The sequence below is a fragment of the Ranitomeya variabilis genome, chromosome 4 (assembly GCF_051348905.1).
Source record: "Ranitomeya variabilis isolate aRanVar5 chromosome 4, aRanVar5.hap1, whole genome shotgun sequence".
Lineage (NCBI taxonomy): Eukaryota > Metazoa > Chordata > Amphibia > Anura > Dendrobatidae > Ranitomeya > Ranitomeya variabilis.
In genome coordinates, this window is record NC_135235.1 from 319699582 (window position 1) to 319724386 (window position 24805).

Sequence of the window (24805 nt, forward strand, 5' to 3'; positions counted from 1 at the left end):
TGCGTATACACAGATGAGGTGCACGCGCAGCCAGACAGGGCAGGACCAGGAGTAAGTAGTGTTGCAGTGACCTGCGTATACACAGATGAGGTGCACGCAGCCTGACAGGACAGGACCCGGAGTAAGTAGTGTTGCAGTGACCTGCATATACACAGATGAGGTGCACGCAGCCAGACAGGACAGGACCAGGAGTAAGTAGTGTTGCAGTGACCTGCATATACACAGATGAGGTGCACGCGCAGCCAGACAGGGTGGGTCCTGGAGTAAGTAGTGTCGCAGCGACCTGCGTATACACAGATGAGGTGCATGCAGCCTGACAGGGTAGGTCCAGGAGTAAGTAGTGTTGCAGCGACCTGCGTATACACAGATGAGGTGCACGCGCAGCCAGACAGGACAGGACCAGGAGTAAGTAGTGTTGCAGTGACCTGCATATACACAGATGAGGTGCACGCAGCCAGACAGGGCAGGACCAGGAGTAAGTAGTGTTGCAGTGACCTGCGTATACACAGATCAGGTGCACGCAGCCTGACAGGACAGGACCAGGATTAAGTAGTGTTGCAGTGACCTGCATATACACAAATGAGGTGCATGCAGCCAGACAGGGTAGGACCAGGAGTAAGTAGTGTTGCAGCGACCTGCGTATACACAGATGAGGTGCACGCAGCCGGACAGGACAGGACCAGGAGTAAGTAGTGTTGCAGTGACCTGCATATACACAGATCAGGTGCACGCAGCCTGACAGGACAGGACCAGGATTAAGTAGTGTTGCAGTGACCTGCATATACACAAATGAGGTGCATGCAGCCAGACAGGGCAGGACCGGGAGTAAGTAGTGTTGCAGTGACCTGCATATACACAAATGAGGTGCATGCAGCCAGACAGGGTAGGACCAGGAGTAAGTAGTGTTGCAGCGACCTGCATATACACAGATGAGTTGCACGCAGACTGACAGGACAGGACCAGGAGTAAGTAGTGTTGCAGTGACCTGCATATACACAGATGAGGTGCACGCAGCCGGACAGGACAGGTCCAGGAGTAAGCTGTGTCGCAGTGATTTGTGTTTGCTAAAATCAGGTGCATGCTGTGTACAATGAGACTGCGATGATGCGAGAACCATACAACCACTTTACTTACATTTTATTTCTAAGCCTGTCAAAGACAGCCAAAACGCCAGATGTGACCCGCAGGCTATAATATGTCAACAGGCTAAAATGTAAAAGAATTTATGTAGAAAAAAACCCACAACAACTTCCAGAAAAGCTACAAAGAGCACCTCTCGCTGGTGGACCTGAAAAGTCCAAAACATTTCATACACAGTCCACCGATTTCACAAGGAAACGTGCAATACTACATTTCTCCTATGGGAGTGCTGCAGAAAAATGTAACACTTGCAGCCAGATACCATCACATATCACAACATATCTCGGTTAACATGACTGTCTTACCATGTGAATACCTATTCTGCCTCTGACATAGGGAGCTCCTCGTGTCCAAATTATTTTCTGCTAGCGTCTCTGCAATTAGAAAAGACAAAGGATCAGTGTGACCAGGTGTCTGACATTCAGCTTTTCTTTTGGGTGTTGGTTAATAATGACGTGGGACATTATGTGTTCGAGCATGTGGACTATATTGTCTAAACGCCAGCAGACGGGAGCTATACCTTATTACAGGACTGGTATCGTATTCCCATGGTGTAATGAGAGATTTACTATTGGTAATAGTCAGTCTCTCCTCATCACCTGCTTCTCTATAGTACATACTGCCATGCATCGACTGCAGAGGGCACCTTTCTACGGACTAGGCAGACTTGTGGCGATTTTAGGGCAGATTCATCCTGCCGGCGTTTCAGCGGCTTCGGCTATCAAGTTGACATAGCAGCGGCTTCTCTTCCCCTCTGTTGACGTCATGCTGATTGACAGCCGAGTACTCACTGCATAAGTGCTGAAAGCCAGCTATCAATCAGCATGACGCAAGCAGTTCCGTCGGATCGAGTAAAAAGCCCAGAAGAACAGCTGTTCTGTTGTAGTGAGCAGCAGTATTAGGCTACTTTCACACTGATCCGTCGGTACGGGCCCGACGGGCTGACGTACCGATGGACGCTGCAAGACGTGAGCAGTTTTACAATGCATCTGCTGCCCATTCTGCAGTCCGGGGAGGAGCGGGCGGAGTTTCAGCAGCGCATGTGCAGTTGAAAATGGCGGACGCGATGCACGAAAAAGTTATATGGAACGTTTTTTGTGCCGACGGTCCGCCAAAACACGACGCATCAATTGCACGATGGATGCGACGTGTGGCAATCCGTCGCTAATGCAAGTCTATGGAGAAAAAACGCATCCTGTGGGCAACTTTGCAGGATGCGTTTTTTCTCCAAAATGACGCATTGCGACGTACGTCACACAACGCTAGTGTGAAAGTAGCCTTACCGGCAGGATAGCCTCATTAATGGCGATACCACTGAGTCCAGTGATTGGTTGAGCGAGTCACGGGTTTTTATCACATGTGATCAGCTTACTGAAAGCCAACTGCCATGTGGACTGGAGATTGCTAGGGGATCTCAACCAGATGCAGCCTAAAGTATTGCTGGGGAGTAATGGTTTTTCTAATGCTCTACCACATCCCTTTCTAATGCTCTACCACATCCCTGTGTAATAATGGATACACTAAGCACGTTCTGACAGGAGCGGTGCTGTATGTGCCAGCCATGCTCCGGACTCTGATATCCTGGGTACAGGGAGGTCGTCCATAAGATCTGTACACATATAGTCATCACGGTGCAGGGACAGAGCTCTTCTGTGATAAATACCCCAAAGGTCATCAGCGAGTGACTGTAAGCCTTCCAGATCCCACCACTGACCTCAACGGAGAAAATCTGTGGCCATTAAAAAGCCTTAAAGAGTAACTAAACCTATATTCCTTTTTTCTTTTTTAATATTTGAGTGCCCTTTCAATGACTTGCAGATCAGTGCGAGCACAGGACCCCGGAACCCCACTGATCGCTCAGACGTCCCCTCTGACCTCACCAATGAGGGGCGTACAGCTCCTGCCTAAGCGTGCACACACATAAGGGTAAGCATAGGCTACAAGGTTCTGGGCGCGCTACGGAAACTATTCGAATGGACGGTCGGGGACCTCAAGCCCCAGATGCCATCACTCTGCTTGCAATTATTAAAAGAGCTCACATACAAGAAAAAAGTTGTAAAAGTTTAGTTATTCTTTAAAGCCTATGTACAAATGTATTTTTATCTTGCATTTTCTTAAGCAAAATTAAAGCATAAAGATCTGAACTGTCCTGATCTCCTCACCTATTGCCTTATTTTGTTACAGTCCCTTCCAAACCCCGTGCTACACATATATGCGGCTAAGAAGCCAAGGGGCTCAGACAGGGGAAGTCCACACACTGTCTGAATATAGAGTACAGATCTTGATGAGCAGCAGTTCTCAGGACCTCAAAAAGGAGCATAAAACGGCCATCGAAACTGCAATGACGTATTCAATTAAAATGATTGACTTTGCAATTAATGGGGGGGGGGGGGGGAGTAAACACATAAAAAGCTTAGTTACTTTGGGCAGCACGGAGGCTCAGTGGATAGCACTGTGGCGGCTCAGTGGATAGCACTGTGGCGGCTCAGTGGATAGCACTGTGGCGACTCAGTGGATAGCACTGTGGCGACTCAGTGGATAGCACTGTGGCGACTCAGTGGATAGCACTGTGGCGACTCAGTGGATAGCACTGTGGCGACTCAGTGGATAGCACTGTGGCGACTCAGTGGATAGCACTGTGGCGACTCAGTGGATAGCACTGTGGCGACTCAGTGGATAGCACTGTGGCGACTCAGTGGATAGCACTGTGGCGACTCAGTGGATAGCACTGTGGCGACTCAGTGGATAGCACTGTGGCGACTCAGTGGATAGCACTGTGGCGACTCAGTGGATAGCACTGTGGCGACTCAGTGGATAGCACTGTGGCGACTCAGTGGATAGCACTGTGGCGACTCAGTGGATAGCACTGTGGCGACTCAGTGGATAGCACTGTGGCGACTCAGTGGATAGCACTGTGGCGACTCAGTGGATAGCACTGTGGCGACTCAGTGGATAGCACTGTGGCGACTCAGTGGATAGCACTGTGGCGACTCAGTGGATAGCACTGTGGCGACTCAGTGGATAGCACTGTGGCGACTCAGTGGATAGCACTGTGGCGACTCAGTGGATAGCACTGTGGCGACTCAGTGGATAGCACTGTGGCGACTCAGTGGATAGCACTGTGGCGACTCAGTGGATAGCACTGTGGCGACTCAGTGGATAGCACTGTGGCGACTCAGTGGATAGCACTGTGGCGACTCAGTGGATAGCACTGTGGCGACTCAGTGGATAGCACTGTGGCGACTCAGTGGATAGCACTGTGGCGACTCAGTGGATAGCACTGTGGCGACTCAGTGGATAGCACTGTGGCGACTCAGTGGATAGCACTGTGGCGACTCAGTGGATAGCACTGTGGCGACTCAGTGGATAGCACTGTGGCGACTCAGTGGATAGCACTGTGGCGACTCAGTGGATAGCACTGTGGCGACTCAGTGGATAGCACTGTGGCGACTCAGTGGATAGCACTGTGGCGACTCAGTGGATAGCACTGTGGCGACTCAGTGGATAGCACTGTGGCGACTCAGTGGATAGCACTGTGGCGACTCAGTGGATAGCACTGTGGCGACTCAGTGGATAGCACTGTGGCGACTCAGTGGATAGCACTGTGGCGACTCAGTGGATAGCACTGTGGCGACTCAGTGGATAGCACTGTGGCGACTCAGTGGATAGCACTGTGGCGACTCAGTGGATAGCACTGTGGCGACTCAGTGGATAGCACTGTGGCGACTCAGTGGATAGCACTGTGGCGACTCAGTGGATAGCACTGTGGCGACTCAGTGGATAGCACTGTGGCGACTCAGTGGATAGCACTGTGGCGACTCAGTGGATAGCACTGTGGCGACTCAGTGGATAGCACTGTGGCGACTCAGTGGATAGCACTGTGGCGACTCAGTGGATAGCACTGTGGCGACTCAGTGGATAGCACTGTGGCGACTCAGTGGATAGCACTGTGGCGACTCAGTGGATAGCACTGTGGCGACTCAGTGGATAGCACTGTGGCGACTCAGTGGATAGCACTGTGGCGACTCAGTGGATAGCACTGTGGCGACTCAGTGGATAGCACTGTGGCGACTCAGTGGATAGCACTGTGGCGACTCAGTGGATAGCACTGTGGCGACTCAGTGGATAGCACTGTGGCGACTCAGTGGATAGCACTGTGGCGACTCAGTGGATAGCACTGTGGCGACTCAGTGGATAGCACTGTGGCGACTCAGTGGATAGCACTGTGGCGACTCAGTGGATAGCACTGTGGCGACTCAGTGGATAGCACTGTGGCGACTCAGTGGATAGCACTGTGGCGACTCAGTGGATAGCACTGTGGCGACTCAGTGGATAGCACTGTGGCGACTCAGTGGATAGCACTGTGGCGACTCAGTGGATAGCACTGTGGCGACTCAGTGGATAGCACTGTGGCGACTCAGTGGATAGCACTGTGGCGACTCAGTGGATAGCACTGTGGCGACTCAGTGGATAGCACTGTGGCGACTCAGTGGATAGCACTGTGGCGACTCAGTGGATAGCACTGTGGCGACTCAGTGGATAGCACTGTGGCGACTCAGTGGATAGCACTGTGGCGACTCAGTGGATAGCACTGTGGCGACTCAGTGGATAGCACTGTGGCGACTCAGTGGATAGCACTGTGGCGACTCAGTGGATAGCACTGTGGCGACTCAGTGGATAGCACTGTGGCGACTCAGTGGATAGCACTGTGGCGACTCAGTGGATAGCACTGTGGCGACTCAGTGGATAGCACTGTGGCGACTCAGTGGATAGCACTGTGGCGACTCAGTGGATAGCACTGTGGCGACTCAGTGGATAGCACTGTGGCGACTCAGTGGATAGCACTGTGGCGACTCAGTGGATAGCACTGTGGCGACTCAGTGGATAGCACTGTGGCGACTCAGTGGATAGCACTGTGGCGACTCAGTGGATAGCACTGTGGCGACTCAGTGGATAGCACTGTGGCGACTCAGTGGATAGCACTGTGGCGACTCAGTGGATAGCACTGTGGCGACTCAGTGGATAGCACTGTGGCGACTCAGTGGATAGCACTGTGGCGACTCAGTGGATAGCACTGTGGCGACTCAGTGGATAGCACTGTGGCGTCTCAGTGGATAGCACTGTGGCGTCTCAGTGGATAGCACTGTGGCGTCTCAGTGGATAGCACTGTGGCGTCTCAGTGGATAGCACTGTGGCGTCTCAGTGGATAGCACTGTGGCGTCTCAGTGGATAGCACTGTGGCGTCTCAGTGGATAGCACTGTGGCGTCTCAGTGGATAGCACTGTGGCGTCTCAGTGGATAGCACTGTGGCGTCTCAGTGGATAGCACTGTGGCGTCTCAGTGGATAGCACTGTGGCGTCTCAGTGGATAGCACTGTGGCGTCTCAGTGGATAGCACTGTGGCGTCTCAGTGGATAGCACTGTGGCGTCTCAGTGGATAGCACTGTGGCGTCTCAGTGGATAGCACTGTGGCGTCTCAGTGGATAGCACTGTGGCGTCTCAGTGGATAGCACTGTGGCGACTCAGTGGATAGCACTGTGGCGACTCAGTGGATAGCACTGTGGCGACTCAGTGGATAGCACTGTGGCGACTCAGTGGATAGCACTGTGGCGACTCAGTGGATAGCACTGTGGCGACTCAGTGGATAGCACTGTGGCGACTCAGTGGATAGCACTGTGGCGACTCAGTGGATAGCACTGTGGCGACTCAGTGGATAGCACTGTGGCGACTCAGTGGATAGCACTGTGGCGACTCAGTGGATAGCACTGTGGCGACTCAGTGGATAGCACTGTGGCGACTCAGTGGATAGCACTGTGGCGACTCAGTGGATAGCACTGTGGCGACTCAGTGGATAGCACTGTGGCGACTCAGTGGATAGCACTGTGGCGACTCAGTGGATAGCACTGTGGCGACTCAGTGGATAGCACTGTGGCGACTCAGTGGATAGCACTGTGGCGACTCAGTGGATAGCACTGTGGCGACTCAGTGGATAGCACTGTGGCGACTCAGTGGATAGCACTGTGGCGACTCAGTGGATAGCACTGTGGCGACTCAGTGGATAGCACTGTGGCGACTCAGTGGATAGCACTGTGGCGACTCAGTGGATAGCACTGTGGCGACTCAGTGGATAGCACTGTGGCGACTCAGTGGATAGCACTGTGGCGACTCAGTGGATAGCACTGTGGCGACTCAGTGGATAGCACTGTGGCGACTCAGTGGATAGCACTGTGGCGACTCAGTGGATAGCACTGTGGCGACTCAGTGGATAGCACTGTGGCGACTCAGTGGATAGCACTGTGGCGACTCAGTGGATAGCACTGTGGCGACTCAGTGGATAGCACTGTGGCGACTCAGTGGATAGCACTGTGGCGACTCAGTGGATAGCACTGTGGCGACTCAGTGGATAGCACTGTGGCGACTCAGTGGATAGCACTGTGGCGACTCAGTGGATAGCACTGTGGCGACTCAGTGGATAGCACTGTGGCGACTCAGTGGATAGCACTGTGGCGACTCAGTGGATAGCACTGTGGCGACTCAGTGGATAGCACTGTGGCGACTCAGTGGATAGCACTGTGGCGACTCAGTGGATAGCACTGTGGCGACTCAGTGGATAGCACTGTGGCGACTCAGTGGATAGCACTGTGGCGACTCAGTGGATAGCACTGTGGCGACTCAGTGGATAGCACTGTGGCGACTCAGTGGATAGCACTGTGGCGACTCAGTGGATAGCACTGTGGCGACTCAGTGGATAGCACTGTGGCGACTCAGTGGATAGCACTGTGGCGACTCAGTGGATAGCACTGTGGCGACTCAGTGGATAGCACTGTGGCGACTCAGTGGATAGCACTGTGGCGACTCAGTGGATAGCACTGTGGCGACTCAGTGGATAGCACTGTGGCGACTCAGTGGATAGCACTGTGGCGACTCAGTGGATAGCACTGTGGCGACTCAGTGGATAGCACTGTGGCGACTCAGTGGATAGCACTGTGGCGACTCAGTGGATAGCACTGTGGCGACTCAGTGGATAGCACTGTGGCGACTCAGTGGATAGCACTGTGGCGACTCAGTGGATAGCACTGTGGCGACTCAGTGGATAGCACTGTGGCGACTCAGTGGATAGCACTGTGGCGACTCAGTGGATAGCACTGTGGCGACTCAGTGGATAGCACTGTGGCGACTCAGTGGATAGCACTGTGGCGACTCAGTGGATAGCACTGTGGCGACTCAGTGGATAGCACTGTGGCGACTCAGTGGATAGCACTGTGGCGACTCAGTGGATAGCACTGTGGCGACTCAGTGGATAGCACTGTGGCGACTCAGTGGATAGCACTGTGGCGACTCAGTGGATAGCACTGTGGCGACTCAGTGGATAGCACTGTGGCGACTCAGTGGATAGCACTGTGGCGACTCAGTGGATAGCACTGTGGCGACTCAGTGGATAGCACTGTGGCGACTCAGTGGATAGCACTGTGGCGACTCAGTGGATAGCACTGTGGCGACTCAGTGGATAGCACTGTGGCGACTCAGTGGATAGCACTGTGGCGACTCAGTGGATAGCACTGTGGCGACTCAGTGGATAGCACTGTGGCGACTCAGTGGATAGCACTGTGGCGACTCAGTGGATAGCACTGTGGGGACTCAGTGGATAGCACTGTGGCGACTCAGTGGATAGCACTGTGGCGACTCAGTGGATAGCACTGTGGGGACTCAGTGGATAGCACTGTGGCGACTCAGTGGATAGCACTGTGGCGACTCAGTGGATAGCACTGTGGCGACTCAGTGGATAGCACTGTGGCGACTCAGTGGATAGCACTGTGGCGACTCAGTGGATAGCACTGTGGCGACTCAGTGGATAGCACTGTGGCGACTCAGTGGATAGCACTGTGGCGACTCAGTGGATAGCACTGTGGCGACTCAGTGGATAGCACTGTGGCGACTCAGTGGATAGCACTGTGGCGACTCAGTGGATAGCACTGTGGCGACTCAGTGGATAGCACTGTGGCGACTCAGTGGATAGCACTGTGGCGACTCAGTGGATAGCACTGTGGCGACTCAGTGGATAGCACTGTGGCGACTCAGTGGATAGCACTGTGGCGACTCAGTGGATAGCACTGTGGCGACTCAGTGGCTAGCACTGTGGCGACTCAGTGGCTAGCACTGTGGCGACTCAGTGGATAGCACTGTGGCGACTCAGTGGATAGCACTGTGGCGACTCAGTGGATAGCACTGTGGCGACTCAGTGGATAGCACTGTGGCGACTCAGTGGATAGCACTGTGGCGACTCAGTGGATAGCACTGTGGCGACTCAGTGGATAGCACTGTGGCGACTCAGTGGATAGCACTGTGGCGACTCAGTGGATAGCACTGTGGCGACTCAGTGGATAGCACTGTGGCGACTCAGTGGATAGCACTGTGGCGACTCAGTGGATAGCACTGTGGCGACTCAGTGGATAGCACTGTGGCGACTCAGTGGATAGCACTGTGGCGACTCAGTGGATAGCACTGTGGCGACTCAGTGGATAGCACTGTGGCGACTCAGTGGATAGCACTGTGGCGACTCAGTGGATAGCACTGTGGCGACTCAGTGGATAGCACTGTGGCGACTCAGTGGATAGCACTGTGGCGACTCAGTGGATAGCACTGTGGCGACTCAGTGGATAGCACACTGTGGCGACTCAGTGGATAGCACTGTGGCGACTCAGTGGATAGCACTGTGGCGACTCAGTGGATAGCACTGTGGCGACTCAGTGGATAGCACTGTGGCGACTCAGTGGATAGCACTGTGGCGACTCAGTGGATAGCACTGTGGCGACTCAGTGGATAGCACTGTGGCGACTCAGTGGATAGCACTGTGGCGACTCAGTGGATAGCACTGTGGCGACTCAGTGGATAGCACTGTGGCGACTCAGTGGATAGCACTGTGGCGACTCAGTGGATAGCACTGTGGCGACTCAGTGGATAGCACTGTGGCGACTCAGTGGATAGCACTGTGGCGACTCAGTGGATAGCACTGTGGCGACTCAGTGGATAGCACTGTGGCGACTCAGTGGATAGCACTGTGGCGACTCAGTGGATAGCACTGTGGCGACTCAGTGGATAGCACTGTGGCGACTCAGTGGATAGCACTGTGGCGACTCAGTGGATAGCACTGTGGCGACTCAGTGGATAGCACTGTGGCGACTCAGTGGATAGCACTGTGGCGACTCAGTGGATAGCACTGTGGCGACTCAGTGGATAGCACTGTGGCGACTCAGTGGATAGCACTGTGGCGACTCAGTGGATAGCACTGTGGCGACTCAGTGGATAGCACTGTGGCGACTCAGTGGATAGCACTGTGGCGACTCAGTGGATAGCACTGTGGCGACTCAGTGGATAGCACTGTGGCGACTCAGTGGATAGCACTGTGGCGACTCAGTGGATAGCACTGTGGCGACTCAGTGGATAGCACTGTGGCGACTCAGTGGATAGCACTGTGGCGACTCAGTGGATAGCACTGTGGCGACTCAGTGGATAGCACTGTGGCGACTCAGTGGATAGCACTGTGGCGACTCAGTGGATAGCACTGTGGCGACTCAGTGGATAGCACTGTGGCGACTCAGTGGATAGCACTGTGGCGACTCAGTGGATAGCACTGTGGCGACTCAGTGGATAGCACTGTGGCGACTCAGTGGATAGCACTGTGGCGACTCAGTGGATAGCACTGTGGCGACTCAGTGGATAGCACTGTGGCGACTCAGTGGATAGCACTGTGGCGACTCAGTGGATAGCACTGTGGCGACTCAGTGGATAGCACTGTGGCGACTCAGTGGATAGCACTGTGGCGACTCAGTGGATAGCACTGTGGCGACTCAGTGGATAGCACTGTGGCGACTCAGTGGATAGCACTGTGGCGACTCAGTGGATAGCACTGTGGCGACTCAGTGGATAGCACTGTGGCGACTCAGTGGATAGCACTGTGGCGACTCAGTGGATAGCACTGTGGCGACTCAGTGGATAGCACTGTGGCGACTCAGTGGATAGCACTGTGGCGACTCAGTGGATAGCACTGTGGCGACTCAGTGGATAGCACTGTGGCGACTCAGTGGATAGCACTGTGGCGACTCAGTGGATAGCACTGTGGCGACTCAGTGGATAGCACTGTGGCGACTCAGTGGATAGCACTGTGGCGACTCAGTGGATAGCACTGTGGCGACTCAGTGGATAGCACTGTGGCGACTCAGTGGATAGCACTGTGGCGACTCAGTGGATAGCACTGTGGCGACTCAGTGGATAGCACTGTGGCGACTCAGTGGATAGCACTGTGGCGACTCAGTGGATAGCACTGTGGCGACTCAGTGGATAGCACTGTGGCGACTCAGTGGATAGCACTGTGGCGACTCAGTGGATAGCACTGTGGCGACTCAGTGGATAGCACTGTGGCGACTCAGTGGATAGCACTGTGGCGACTCAGTGGATAGCACTGTGGCGACTCAGTGGATAGCACTGTGGCGACTCAGTGGATAGCACTGTGGCGACTCAGTGGATAGCACTGTGGCGACTCAGTGGATAGCACTGTGGCGACTCAGTGGATAGCACTGTGGCGACTCAGTGGATAGCACTGTGGCGACTCAGTGGATAGCACTGTGGCGACTCAGTGGATAGCACTGTGGCGACTCAGTGGATAGCACTGTGGCGACTCAGTGGATAGCACTGTGGCGACTCAGTGGATAGCACTGTGGCGACTCAGTGGATAGCACTGTGGCGACTCAGTGGATAGCACTGTGGCGACTCAGTGGATAGCACTGTGGCGACTCAGTGGATAGCACTGTGGCGACTCAGTGGATAGCACTGTGGCGACTCAGTGGATAGCACTGTGGCGACTCAGTGGATAGCACTGTGGCGACTCAGTGGATAGCACTGTGGCGACTCAGTGGATAGCACTGTGGCGACTCAGTGGATAGCACTGTGGCGACTCAGTGGATAGCACTGTGGCGACTCAGTGGATAGCACTGTGGCGACTCAGTGGATAGCACTGTGGCGACTCAGTGGATAGCACTGTGGCGACTCAGTGGATAGCACTGTGGCGACTCAGTGGATAGCACTGTGGCGACTCAGTGGATAGCACTGTGGCGACTCAGTGGATAGCACTGTGGCGACTCAGTGGATAGCACTGTGGCGACTCAGTGGATAGCACTGTGGCGACTCAGTGGATAGCACTGTGGCGACTCAGTGGATAGCACTGTGGCGACTCAGTGGATAGCACTGTGGCGACTCAGTGGATAGCACTGTGGCGACTCAGTGGATAGCACTGTGGCGACTCAGTGGATAGCACTGTGGCGACTCAGTGGATAGCACTGTGGCGACTCAGTGGATAGCACTGTGGCGACTCAGTGGATAGCACTGTGGCGACTCAGTGGATAGCACTGTGGCGACTCAGTGGATAGCACTGTGGCGACTCAGTGGATAGCACTGTGGCGACTCAGTGGATAGCACTGTGGCGACTCAGTGGATAGCACTGTGGCGACTCAGTGGATAGCACTGCTATCCACTGTATATATAGATGTGTACATGTCAGTATAGATGTGTATATATAGATGTGTACATGTCAGTATAGATGAGTATATATAGAGGTGTACATGTCAGTATAGATGAGTATATATAGAGGTGTACATGTCAGTATAGATGTGTATATATAGATGTGTACATGTCAGTATAGATGTGTATATATAGATGTGTACATGTCAGTATAGATGTGTATATATAGATGTGTACATGTCAGTATAGATGAGTATATATAGATGTGTACATGTCAGTATAGATGTGTATATATAGAGGTGTACATGTCAGTATAGATGTGTATATATAGATGTGTATCAGTGGATAGCACTGTGGCGACTCAGTGGATAGCACTGTGGCGACTCAGTGGATAGCACTGTGGCGACTCAGTGGATAGCACTGTGGCGACTCAGTGGATAGCACTGCGGCGACTCAGTGGATAGCACTGCGGCGACTCAGTGGATAGCACTGCAGCCTTGCAGCACTGGGGTCCTGGGTTCAAATCCCACCAAGGACAACATCTGCAAGGAGTTTGTATGTTCACCCCGTGTTTGTGTGGGTTTTCTCCCAGTTCTCCGGTTTCCTCCCACATTCCAAAAACATACTGATAGGGAATCTAGATTGTGAGCCCCAATAGGGACAGCGATGATTATTATTATTATTAAGCAAGTATCTAAATAGTCTTCTCTTAAAAAATTCTAGCATTTTGCTGCTGCAGTAAGTCTGTAAGCCCTTTATCCAGCTTACTGCTTTGTGGAGTTTTAACGAATCCATCAGATGTCCTGCTCTCTGCTCTCGCCATCCCCTCTCTTAGTGATAGAGATAGCGGCAGGGGTTGTACATAGATCTACACCCCGAGGAGACGGGAAACTATTTGATGTTAGAAAGGACAGAGAAAAACGCTACAGATGAAAGGGCATGGAGAAGTGCAGGAAAGAAGCTGTGCCAAAGTGCGAGCTACTGAAAAAAGCAGCAGTCTGCATACACACAGAGCTCACCTCCAGCCTGTATTACTGAGAGATGCAGAGCCATTGCAATATTAGGTATATTGGTGTATGTGGAATACATGCTTGTTACAGTCATTATGTTACTGAAGGTGCATTTTTCTACTTGCTGCATTTTATCTTTAAACCTTTGCTTGAAAAAGTCCAGAATTGTCTGAACCATTGCTGCACATTGCTGCAGCTGTGTATCTTTTTAAGAATGGAATAAAACCTAATTGACTCATCATGGTGTTTTTGTACATAAACTATGAAAACTTGTATGTACGGGAAGGCTTGTGTGCACATATGTAAGGATTAAAGGCAATCTGTCACCCGTAAAACTCAAACTAAACCATTTATACAGTCATGTAGAGAACTAATTTTGTTGTGTGCAAAACCATTTTATTATATATGGAAATGAAAGAGATTTGGTTCACTATTAGGGTATGTGTCCACGTTCAGGATTGCATCAGGATTTGGTCAGGATTTTCCATCAGTATTTGTAAGCCAAAACCAGGAGTGGAACAATTAGAGGAAAAGTATAATAGAAACATATGCACCACTTCTGCATTTATCACCCACTCCTGGTTTTGGCTTACAAATACTGATGAAAAATCCTGACCAAATCCTGATGCAATCCTGAACGTGGACACATACCCTATGTGGGGCCGAGTGCTCAGGGCACCACCCCAACCACTCAATTACCATCCTCTGTCCTGCCCCTTATGATGGTTGACAAGCAGCGCTGCCTGCAGACAATCCTCAGCCCAGCACTCACTGACACTGCAGGAAGCACTCGCACAATGTCAGCCCTCATTCACACATCCATGCTGAAACACGGGAAAGAATGGAACTGGTGTCATCAGTGTATGTACTGTGTGTATATATACTGTATATGGATATATAGATGTGTACATGTCAGTATAGATGTGTATATATATAGGTGTATACATGTCAGTATAGATGTGTATATATAGGTGTGTACATGTCAGTATAGATGTGTATATATAGATGTGTACATGTCAGTATAGATGTGTATATATAGATGTGTACATGTCAGTATAGATGAGTATATATAGAGGTGTACATGTCAGTATAGATGAGTATATATAGAGGTGTACATGTCAGTATAGATGTGTATATATAGATGTGTACATGTCAGTATAGATGTGTATATATAGATGTGTACATGTCAGTATAGATGTGTATATATAGATGTGTACATGTCAGTATAGATGAGTATATATAGATGTGTACATGTCAGTATAGATGTGTATATATAGAGGTGTACATGTCAGTATAGATGTGTATATATAGATGTGTACATGTCAGTATAGGTGTATATATATATAGGTGTGAACATAAATATAGAAATATTGGCCTGCACTCTGTATTAGGTCGGGGTGCTGGTGTGACAGACCATGGGGTCCAATGTCAGTGCTATACTAGATCCACCGCACTCCCTAAGTGGAATATCTTGAGCAGAAATATGAATTTTGGAAAATGCCAATTTATTCAAGTGAAAAAAGAACAAACAATTGCGTCGGATCAAGTACAAGGCAATTATAACAAAGTGTATATGCGACTCAAAATGGTGACGTTTCGACCCTCCCGGGTCTTAATCTAGGGTCGCACTTAAACCAGGGTATTTTTTCAAAAGTAAATAATGTGAAAAACGTAGTCCCTGTAGTGTCCGGGGGCAGGTATTGCTCTTTAATAAATGTAGCCTAGTGGGTGATCCATCTCTGGGTGCAACCTTATAGAGGAATGACAGCGACGTATCAGCGTCTTGCTGGTAATTTGGTAGCCAAGAGGGTGATCCGTTATTGGCTATAGCCTCATTAAAGAGTAACAATGGTGCATCTGCCACACCACAGGACGCAGGAGCGCCGTTTACACGCCTATCAGGGTTTCATGCCTACATCATCAGCAAGACGCAGAAGCGCCGCTGTTATTCTGTTACAAGGCAATATCTGAAAACAGATCACCCTTTTGGCCGCATATATTGTTATATCACCAGCAAGACGCAGAGGCGCCGCTGTTATTCCCTAATAAGACTGCATTCAAAAACGGATCTCCCCTCTGGCCATACTCATTATTAGACCACCTGCAAAACGCAGATGCACCATTGTTACTCTTTAATGAGGCTATAGCCAATAACGGATCACCCTCTTGGCTACCAAATTACCAGCAAGACGCTGATACGTCGCTGTCATTCCTCTATAAGGTTGCACCCAGAGACGGATCACCCACTAGGCTACATTTATTAAAGAGCAATACCTGCCCCCGGACACTACAGGGACTACGTTTTTCACATTATTTACTTTTGAAAAAATACCCTGGTTTAAGTGCGACCCTAGATTAAGACCCGGGAGGGTCGAAACGTCACCATTTTGAGTCGCATATACACTTTGTTATAATTGCCTTGTACTTGATCCGACGCAATTGTTTGTTCTTTTTTCACTTGAATAAATTGGCATTTTCCAAAATTCATATTTCTGCTCAAGATATTCCACTTAGGGAGTGCGGTGGATCTAGTATAGCACTATATATAGGTGCGTACATGTCAGTATAGATGTGTATATATAGATGTGTACATGTCAGCATAGACGTATATATATAGATGTGTACATGTCAGTATAGACGTATATATAGATGTGTACATGTCAGTATAGATGTGTGTGTGTGTGTGTATATATATATATATATATATATATATATATATATATATATATACTCACCGGCCACTTTATTAGGTACACCATGCTAGTAACGGGTTGGACCCCCTTTTGCCTTCAGAACTGCCTCAATTCTTCGTGGCATAGATTCAACAAGGTGCTGGAAGCATTCCTCAGAGATTTTGGTCCATATTGACATGATGGCATCACACAGTTGCCGCAGATTTGTCGGCTGCACATCCCAAAGATGCTCCATACAAGGCAGGATGGATCCATGCTTTCATGTTGTTTACGCCAAATTCTGACCCTACCATCCGAATGTCGCAGCAGAAATCGAGACTCATCAGACCAAGCAACGTTTTTCCAATCTTCTACTGTCCAATTTCGATGAGCTTGTACAAATTGTAGCCTCAGTTTCCTGTTCTTAGCTGAAAGGAGTGGTACCCGGTGTGGTCTTCTGCTGCTGTAGCCCATCTGCCTCAAAGTTCGACGCACTGTGCGTTCAGAGATGCTCTTAGGCCTACCTTGGTTGTAACGGGTGGCGATTTGAGTCACTGTTGCCTTTCTATCAGCTCGAACCAGTCTGCCCATTCTCCTCTGACCTCTGGCATCAACAAGGCATTTCCGCCCACAGAACTGCCGCTCACTGGATTTTTTTTCTTTTTCGGACCATTCTCTGTAAACCCTAGAGATGGTTGTGCGTGAAAATCCCAGTAGATCAGCAGTTTCTGAAATACTCAGACCAGCCCTTCTGGCACCAACAACCATGCCACGTTCAAAGGCACTCAAATCACCTTTCTTCCCCATACTGATGCTCGGCATCTACATATACACATCTGCCCCCATCCACCTCCCCTATGCCATGGACTATAGCCCCTACCCTGGATCTGCCCCCATCCACCATCCCTACAGCTCCTACCCAACATCCCCACAGTCCCTATTCCAATTGCCTTTATACACTTGCTTTGGCAAAACTGATGTGTATTTGGTCCTGCCAATAAAGCTTCTTTGAATCTTGAATCTATAGGTGTGTACATGTCAGTATAGATGTGTATATATAGGTGTGTACATGTCAGTATAGAAGTGTATATATAGAGGTGTACATGTCAGTAGTGATGAGTATATATAGGTGTGTACATGTCAGTATAGATGAGTATATATAGATGTGTACATGTCAGTATAGATGTGTATATATAGATGTGTACATGTCAGTATAGATGTGTGTATATAGAGGTGTACATGTCAGTATAGATGTGTACATGTCAGTATAGATGTGTATATATAGGTGTGTACATGTCAGTATAGATGTGTATATATAGGTGTGTACATGTCAGTATAGATGTGTATATACAGGTGTGTACATGTCAGTATAGATGTGTATATATAGATGTGTACATGTCAGTATAGATGAGTATTTATAGATGTGTACATGTCAGTATAGATGTGTATATATAGGTGTGTACATGTCAGTATAGATGTGTATATATAGGTGTGTACATGTCAGTATAGATGTGTATATAAAGAGGTGTACATGTCAGTATAGATGTGTATATATAGGTGTGTACATGTCAGTATAGATGTGTATATATAGGTGTGTACATATAGATGTGTACATGTTAGTATAGATGAGTATATATAGGTGTGTACATGTCAGTATAGATGTGTATATATAGGTGTGTACATGTCAGTATAGATGTGTATATATAGATGTGTACATGTTAGTATAGATGTGTATATATAGGTGTGTACATGTCAGTATAGATGTGTATATATAGGTGTGTACATGTCAGTATAGATGTGTATATATAGGTGTGTACATGTTAGTATAGATGAGTATATATAGGTGTGTACATGTCAGTATAGATGTGTATATAGAGGTGTACATGTCAGTATAGACGTATATATAGATGTGTACATGTCAGTATAGATGTGTATATATATATATAGGTGTGTACATGTCAGTATAGATGAGTATATATAGGTGTGTACATGTCAGTATAGATGTGTATATATAGATGTGTACATGTCAGTATAGATGTGTATATATAGGTGTGTACATGTCAGTATAGATGAGTATATATAGATGTGTACATGTCAGTATAGATGTGTATATAAAGAGGTGTACATGTCAGTATAGATGTGTATATATAGGTGTGTACATGTCAGTATAGATGTGTATATATAGGTGTGTACATGTCAGTATAGATGTGTATATATAGGTGTGTACATGTCAGTATAGAAGTGTATATATAGAGGTGTACATGTCAGTAGTGATGTGTATATATAGGTGTGTACATGTCAGTATAGATGTGTATATATAGGTGTGTACATGTCAGTATAGAAGTGTATATATAGAGGTGTACATGTCAGTAGTGATGAGTATATATAGATGTGTACATATAGATGTGTACATGTCAGTATAGATGTGTGTATATAGAGGTGTACATGTCAGTATAGATGTGTACATGTCAGTATAGATGTGTATATATAGGTGTGTACATGTCAGTATAGATGTGTATATATAGGTGTGTACATGTCAGTATAGATGTGTATATACAGGTGTGTACATGTCAGTATAGATGTGTATATATAGATGTGTACATGTCAGTATAGATGAGTATTTATAGATGTGTACATGTCAGTATAGATGTGTATATATAGGTGTGTACATGTCAGTATAGATGTGTATATATAGGTGTGTACATGTCAGTATAGATGTGTATATAAAGAGGTGTACATGTCAGTATAGATGTGTATATATAGGTGTGTACATGTCAGTATAGATGTGTATATATAGGTGTGTACATATAGATGTGTACATGTTAGTATAGATGAGTATATATAGGTGTGTACATGTCAGTATAGATGTGTATATATAGGTGTGTACATGTCAGTATAGATGTGTATATATAGATGTGTACATGTTAGTATAGATGTGTATATATAGGTGTGTACATGTCAGTATAGATGTGTATATATAGGTGTGTACATGTCAGTATAGATGTGTATATAGAGGTGTACATGTCAGTATAGACGTATATATAGATGTGTACATGTCAGTATAGATGTGTATATATATATATAGGTGTGTACATGTCAGTATAGATGAGTATATATAGGTGTGTACATGTCAGTATAGATGTGTATATATAGATGTGTACATGTCAGTATAGATGTGTATATATAGGTGTGTACATGTCAGTATAGATGAGTATATATAGATGTGTACATGTCAGTATAGATGTGTATATAAAGAGGTGTACATGTCAGTATAGATGTGTATATATAGGTGTGTACATGTCAGTATAGATGTGTATATATAGGTGTGTACATGTCAGTATAGATGTGTATATATAGGTGTGTACATGTCAGTATAGAAGTGTATATATAGAGGTGTACATGTCAGTAGTGATGTGTATATATAGGTGTGTACATGTCAGTATAGATGTGTATATATAGGTGTGTACATGTCAGTATAGAAGTGTATATATAGAGGTGTACATGTCAGTAGTGATGAGTATATATAGATGTGTACATATAGATGTGTACATGTCAGTATAGATGTGTGTATATAGAGGTGTACATGTCAGTATAGATGTGTACATGTCAGTATAGATGTGTATATATAGGTGTGTACATGTCAGTATAGATGTGTATATATAGGTGTGTACATGTCAGTATAGATGTGTATATACAGGTGTGTACATGTCAGTATAGATGTGTATATATAGATGTGTACATGTCAGTATAGATGAGTATTTATAGATGTGTACATGTCAGTATAGATGTGTATATATAGGTGTGTACATGTCAGTATAGATGTGTATATATAGGTGTGTACATGTCAGTATAGATGTGTATATAAAGAGGTGTACATGTCAGTATAGATGTGTATATATAGGTGTGTACATGTCAGTATAGATGTGTATATATAGGAGTGTACATATAGATGTGTACATGTTAGTATAGATGAGTATATATAGGTGTGTACATGTCAGTATAGATGTGTATATATAGGTGTGTACATGTCAGTATAGATGTGTATATATAGATGTGTACATGTTAGTATAGATGTGTATATATAGGTGTGTACATGTCAGTATAGATGTGTATATATAGGTGTGTACATGTCAGTATAGATGTGTATATATAGGTGTGTACATGTTAGTATAGATGAGTATATATAGGTGTGTACATGTCAGTATAGATGTGTATATAGAGGTGTACATGTCAGTATAGACGTATATATAGATGTGCAGTACAGAAAAAAATTGCGCACTCCTCAGTCCTGACGATAAAAACTTCTTCTTTATTGATGCATAATCACAGGTACAAGCGGGTGAGTTCGGGCAGGGTGGGTACACGGGACACAGCTGTTTCGCGCAAAAAGTGCGCTTCTACAGGTCCAGAACGTCAACGGAACAAGGAAAGGGGACTTATAGTCCTGCTCAGACCAAAGGGCCGCCTCTCCTGCTGACGTGTACCACCGGTGGCACTAATTACTACGTGACGACTACATATTTTAAACACACAAATACAAAACATCAAATTGTTACTCAACATTAATATATAATTAAAAATCTAAAAACCACGATTAGATGCATTGTCCTGACCTATCAAAAGGAATTATAAATGCGGCATGAGTTGGAAGGTACAAATACAAACATAAATGGTGTATCCTGCATGTAACTTTAAACATTGAAACAACTCAAGGTCATACGGACAAGGAAGGGTGACCCAGTCTCACAAAAAGACCGACATATCTAGGCGCTCATTCAGACCCATAGGGCCCGTGGCGTTGGTGCGCATAATCCACCGAGCCTCGCATTTTAGCAACAGCTGATTCTGATTCCCTCCTTGTTGCGGTGGATAGATCCGTGATATGCCTGCGAAAGATAATGTTTGGGTATTGCCCGCATGGCATTGTCTGATATGATTAATGAGTCGGGGGACACCCTTCCCTGTCCGAATTGATGCAAAATGCTCTTTTACACGAATATACAAGGGGCGGATGGTTTTACCCAAATAATAAAAGCCACATTTGCAGAAAATCACATAAACAACATAGGTGGTCTTACATGAAATAAAATCCTTGACTTCATGTTTTATTGGTCCTATCTGAACAGTACCACCTATGATATGTTGTGGACATATACTGCATTGTCCGCATTTGTAATTTCCCTTTGGGGTGTCCTTATTTAACCAGTTTGAACGGTCTGTGGTGACCCGATTACGTACCAACATATCCCCGATGTTCCTGCTGCGTCGGCTTGCAAAGAGGGGACCTTCTAGCAACCTTTCTGTCAGATCCCCGTCCTTACTCAGAATGTGCCAGTTCTTTCTGATTGTGGATCTAATATATGAATCCATGGGGCCGTATTTAAAACTAAAAACAAATTGTTTGTTATCATCTGTATTGGCTCTATCAATTGATTTTAAAGTGCCGGGAGCTTCTTTCTCAACTCGCTTCAATGCTGCGTCCAAAAGAGGACGTGGATACCCTCGCTGCTCAAAGCGTTTATACAATTGTTTAGATTGTTGTTCATAGCCCTCAACGGAACTATTTATTCTTTTCACTCTTAAGAACTGGCTAAAGGGTAATGCCCGTTTTGTGTAATGCGGATGTGCGCTTTTAAAATGGAGGAGTGCATTGGATGAAGTGGGTTTACGGAAGACTTCTGTGACTATTACCCCCTCTTTTATGGCAATCTTGACATCCAGGAACTCCAATGTCTGGTCCCCATAAGTGGAGGTAAATTTCATATTCATATTATTATTATCTGACAAGTAATCAACAAATTTAGTAAAGTCCTCCACTGCACCGTCCCATATTACCAAGATGTCATCCACATATCTGATGAATGACTTTATGTGCCTAAGAAAAGGATTATTAGTCGAGTACACATATTTTTCTTCGAAGTATGCTAGAAAAAGGTTCGCCAGGGTACATGATACCGACGTACCCATGGCTGTACCTTCCCGTTGTGTATACCATATATTATCAAACATGAATGCATTATTATTGAGCACAAAAGTCAACCCATCACATATAAAGTTGATCGTCTGGACATCTGTCGGTGTTTGGCCAAGGATCTCTCTTACAGTTTCCACCCCTAGATTTTGTGGGATCCTTGTATACAGGCTCTCTACGTCTATGGAGGCTAAAATAAAGGTTTCCTGCCAGGAGAAAGCTTTCAATACTCGAAGCAGGTGATTGGTGTCCTTAATGTAAGAAGGGACATCCTGTAACAAGGGACGCAACAACCAGTCCAGGTACCTAGATAACGGTTCCGTGAGGGAACCCACCCCAGAGACGATAGGGCGTCCTGGGGGGTTATTAGCTGATTTATGAATCTTAGGTACATAGTACCAATGGGGTTTATTTGGTGACCCTGGTATTAGTTTCTCTGCCTGCTTCTTTGAGATAGCACCTCTCTCTACATATTGTCTTAATAAAGATCTTAATGCGCATTGCTGTTTTATTGTGGGATCCCCTTTAATTCTTTCATAAGTCGTAACATCCGTTAGTTGTCTTAAAGCCTCTGACATGTATTGATCTTTTGACAAAAGGACGATATTACCTCCTTTGTCAGAGGGGCGAACCACCGTGTCCTGCCAACTTCTTATTTCTTTCAGAGCTTTATTTTCTGATAAAGATAAATTGGGTGGTGATGTTTGATAAAGTAGCGCCTCCACGTCCTTGATTACCTGTGCCTCAAAAATGTCCACCGGGTTACCGGGTGACACCAGAGGTACAAAAGACGATTTAACCCCTCCCAAAAAAGGCTTTATTGTGGCATTATGTGTGCTTATTTCCTGGGAATCCGTGAGACTCAACAATAACTGGACATCCTCGCCTATATTTTCTGTTTGATTATTGGGTGGTAAGAAACCTAGGGGACCTACTGTACATGGAATTTCAGCAGGTAACGCTATGGCAGCAGATTTATTACTTTTCGTTTTATACATTTTAAACAAGTGTATCTTTCTTACCGCCTTGTACATATCAATCCTGAAATCCACCATATTAAACGGCTCGGGGAGACAAAAATTCAGACCTTTTGCTAATGCAGACAAATGGGATTTACTCAAAGTATGATCAGTCAAATTAATAACCACATTCGATGAATCATGTTCTATGCCGGTGGTTTCCACGAGACTATAGACGTATATATAGATGTGTACATGTCAGTATAGATGTGTATATATATATATATAGGTGTGTACATGTCAGTATAGATGAGTATATATAGAGGTGTACATGTCAGTATAGACGTATATATAGATGTGTACATGTCAGTATAGATGTGTATATATATATATATATATAGGTGTGTACATGTCAGTATAGATGAGTATATATAGAGGTGTACATGTCAGTATAGACGTATATATAGATGTGTACATGTCAGTATAGATGTGTATATATATATATATATATAGGTGTGTACATGTCAGTATAGATGAGTATATATAGGTGTGTACATGTCAGTATAGATGAGTATATATAGGTGTGTACATGTCAGTATAGATGTGTATATATAGGTGTGTACATGTCAGTATAGATGAGTATATATAGATGTGTACATGTCAGTATAGATGTGTATATAAAGAGGTGTACATGTCAGTATAGATGTGTATATATAGGTGTGTACATGTCAGTATAGATGTGTATATATAGGTGTGTACATGTCAGTATAGATGTGTATATATAGGTGTGTACATGTCAGTATAGATGTGTATATATAGGTGTGTACATGTCAGTATAGATGTGTATATATAGGTGTGTACATGTCAGTATAGATGTGTGTATATATATATATATATATATATATAGGTGTGTACATGTCAGTATAGATGTGTATATATAGGTGTGTACATGTCAGTATAGATGAGTATATAGATGTATATTTGCACAGTACATAGATACACAGTACATAGATGTGCCCCTCAGTCTCCCCCCTGACCGCTGGGCCCGCCGTGTGCACAGTGCTGGGTAGCAGTGACAGTGCAGCACAGCTGACACCTCAGAGCAGGGGACGGTGAATGTTGCCGTTACTCACACACTGCAGTGCCGCCGCCGCTGCCGCACACAGGAGATCCCGCCGCCGGCTCCGCTCTCTCACACACACAAGAAATAAACTACAGCAAAAAAGATGCAATGAGAAGCTGTGCGGAGCAGGACCTGTGGTGATGTCAGTGTCATGTGACTGATTAGTCACGTGCGTGGGAGGAGTCTTGGTCATGTGATCATACACACGGAGTCATCGCTGAGAAGACCTGAGCTGTGTGGACCATAGAGACAAGACTACTAGCAGGCACAGCCTGTACTGTGCAGAGCAGGCTATTATACAGTGATTAGGAGGAGTCCTCCCTCTGCAGCCAGTGTAGCAGCCTGTATTGTGCAGAGCAGGCTATTATGTAGTGATTAGGAGGAGTCCTCCCCCTGCAGCCAGTGTAGCAGCCTGTA

General features: G+C 46.8%; 1 protein-coding gene across 3 annotated transcripts in view; it reads right to left on the minus strand.

The window, feature by feature from the left end:
- The window catches only part of TBCEL (tubulin folding cofactor E like), a 94982-nt gene extending 70448 nt beyond the window's left edge, over positions 1-24534 (minus strand). The window contains exons 1-2 of one of the 3 annotated variants that reach the window (XM_077250478.1): positions 24399-24534; positions 1457-1514 (exon numbers count right to left, since the gene is read on the minus strand). Coding sequence is in view for 1 of the 3 variants with exons in the window: in XM_077250477.1 (XP_077106592.1) it covers positions 1446-1448 (3 nt within the window). In the remaining 2 variants the exon portion in view is untranslated. Of the gene's footprint in view, positions 1-1445; positions 1515-24398 lie in introns of all 3 variants that reach the window. The other 2 variants (XM_077250477.1, XM_077250479.1) reach the window with 2 other exon arrangements.
- Between the last annotated feature and the right edge of the window lie 271 nt (positions 24535-24805).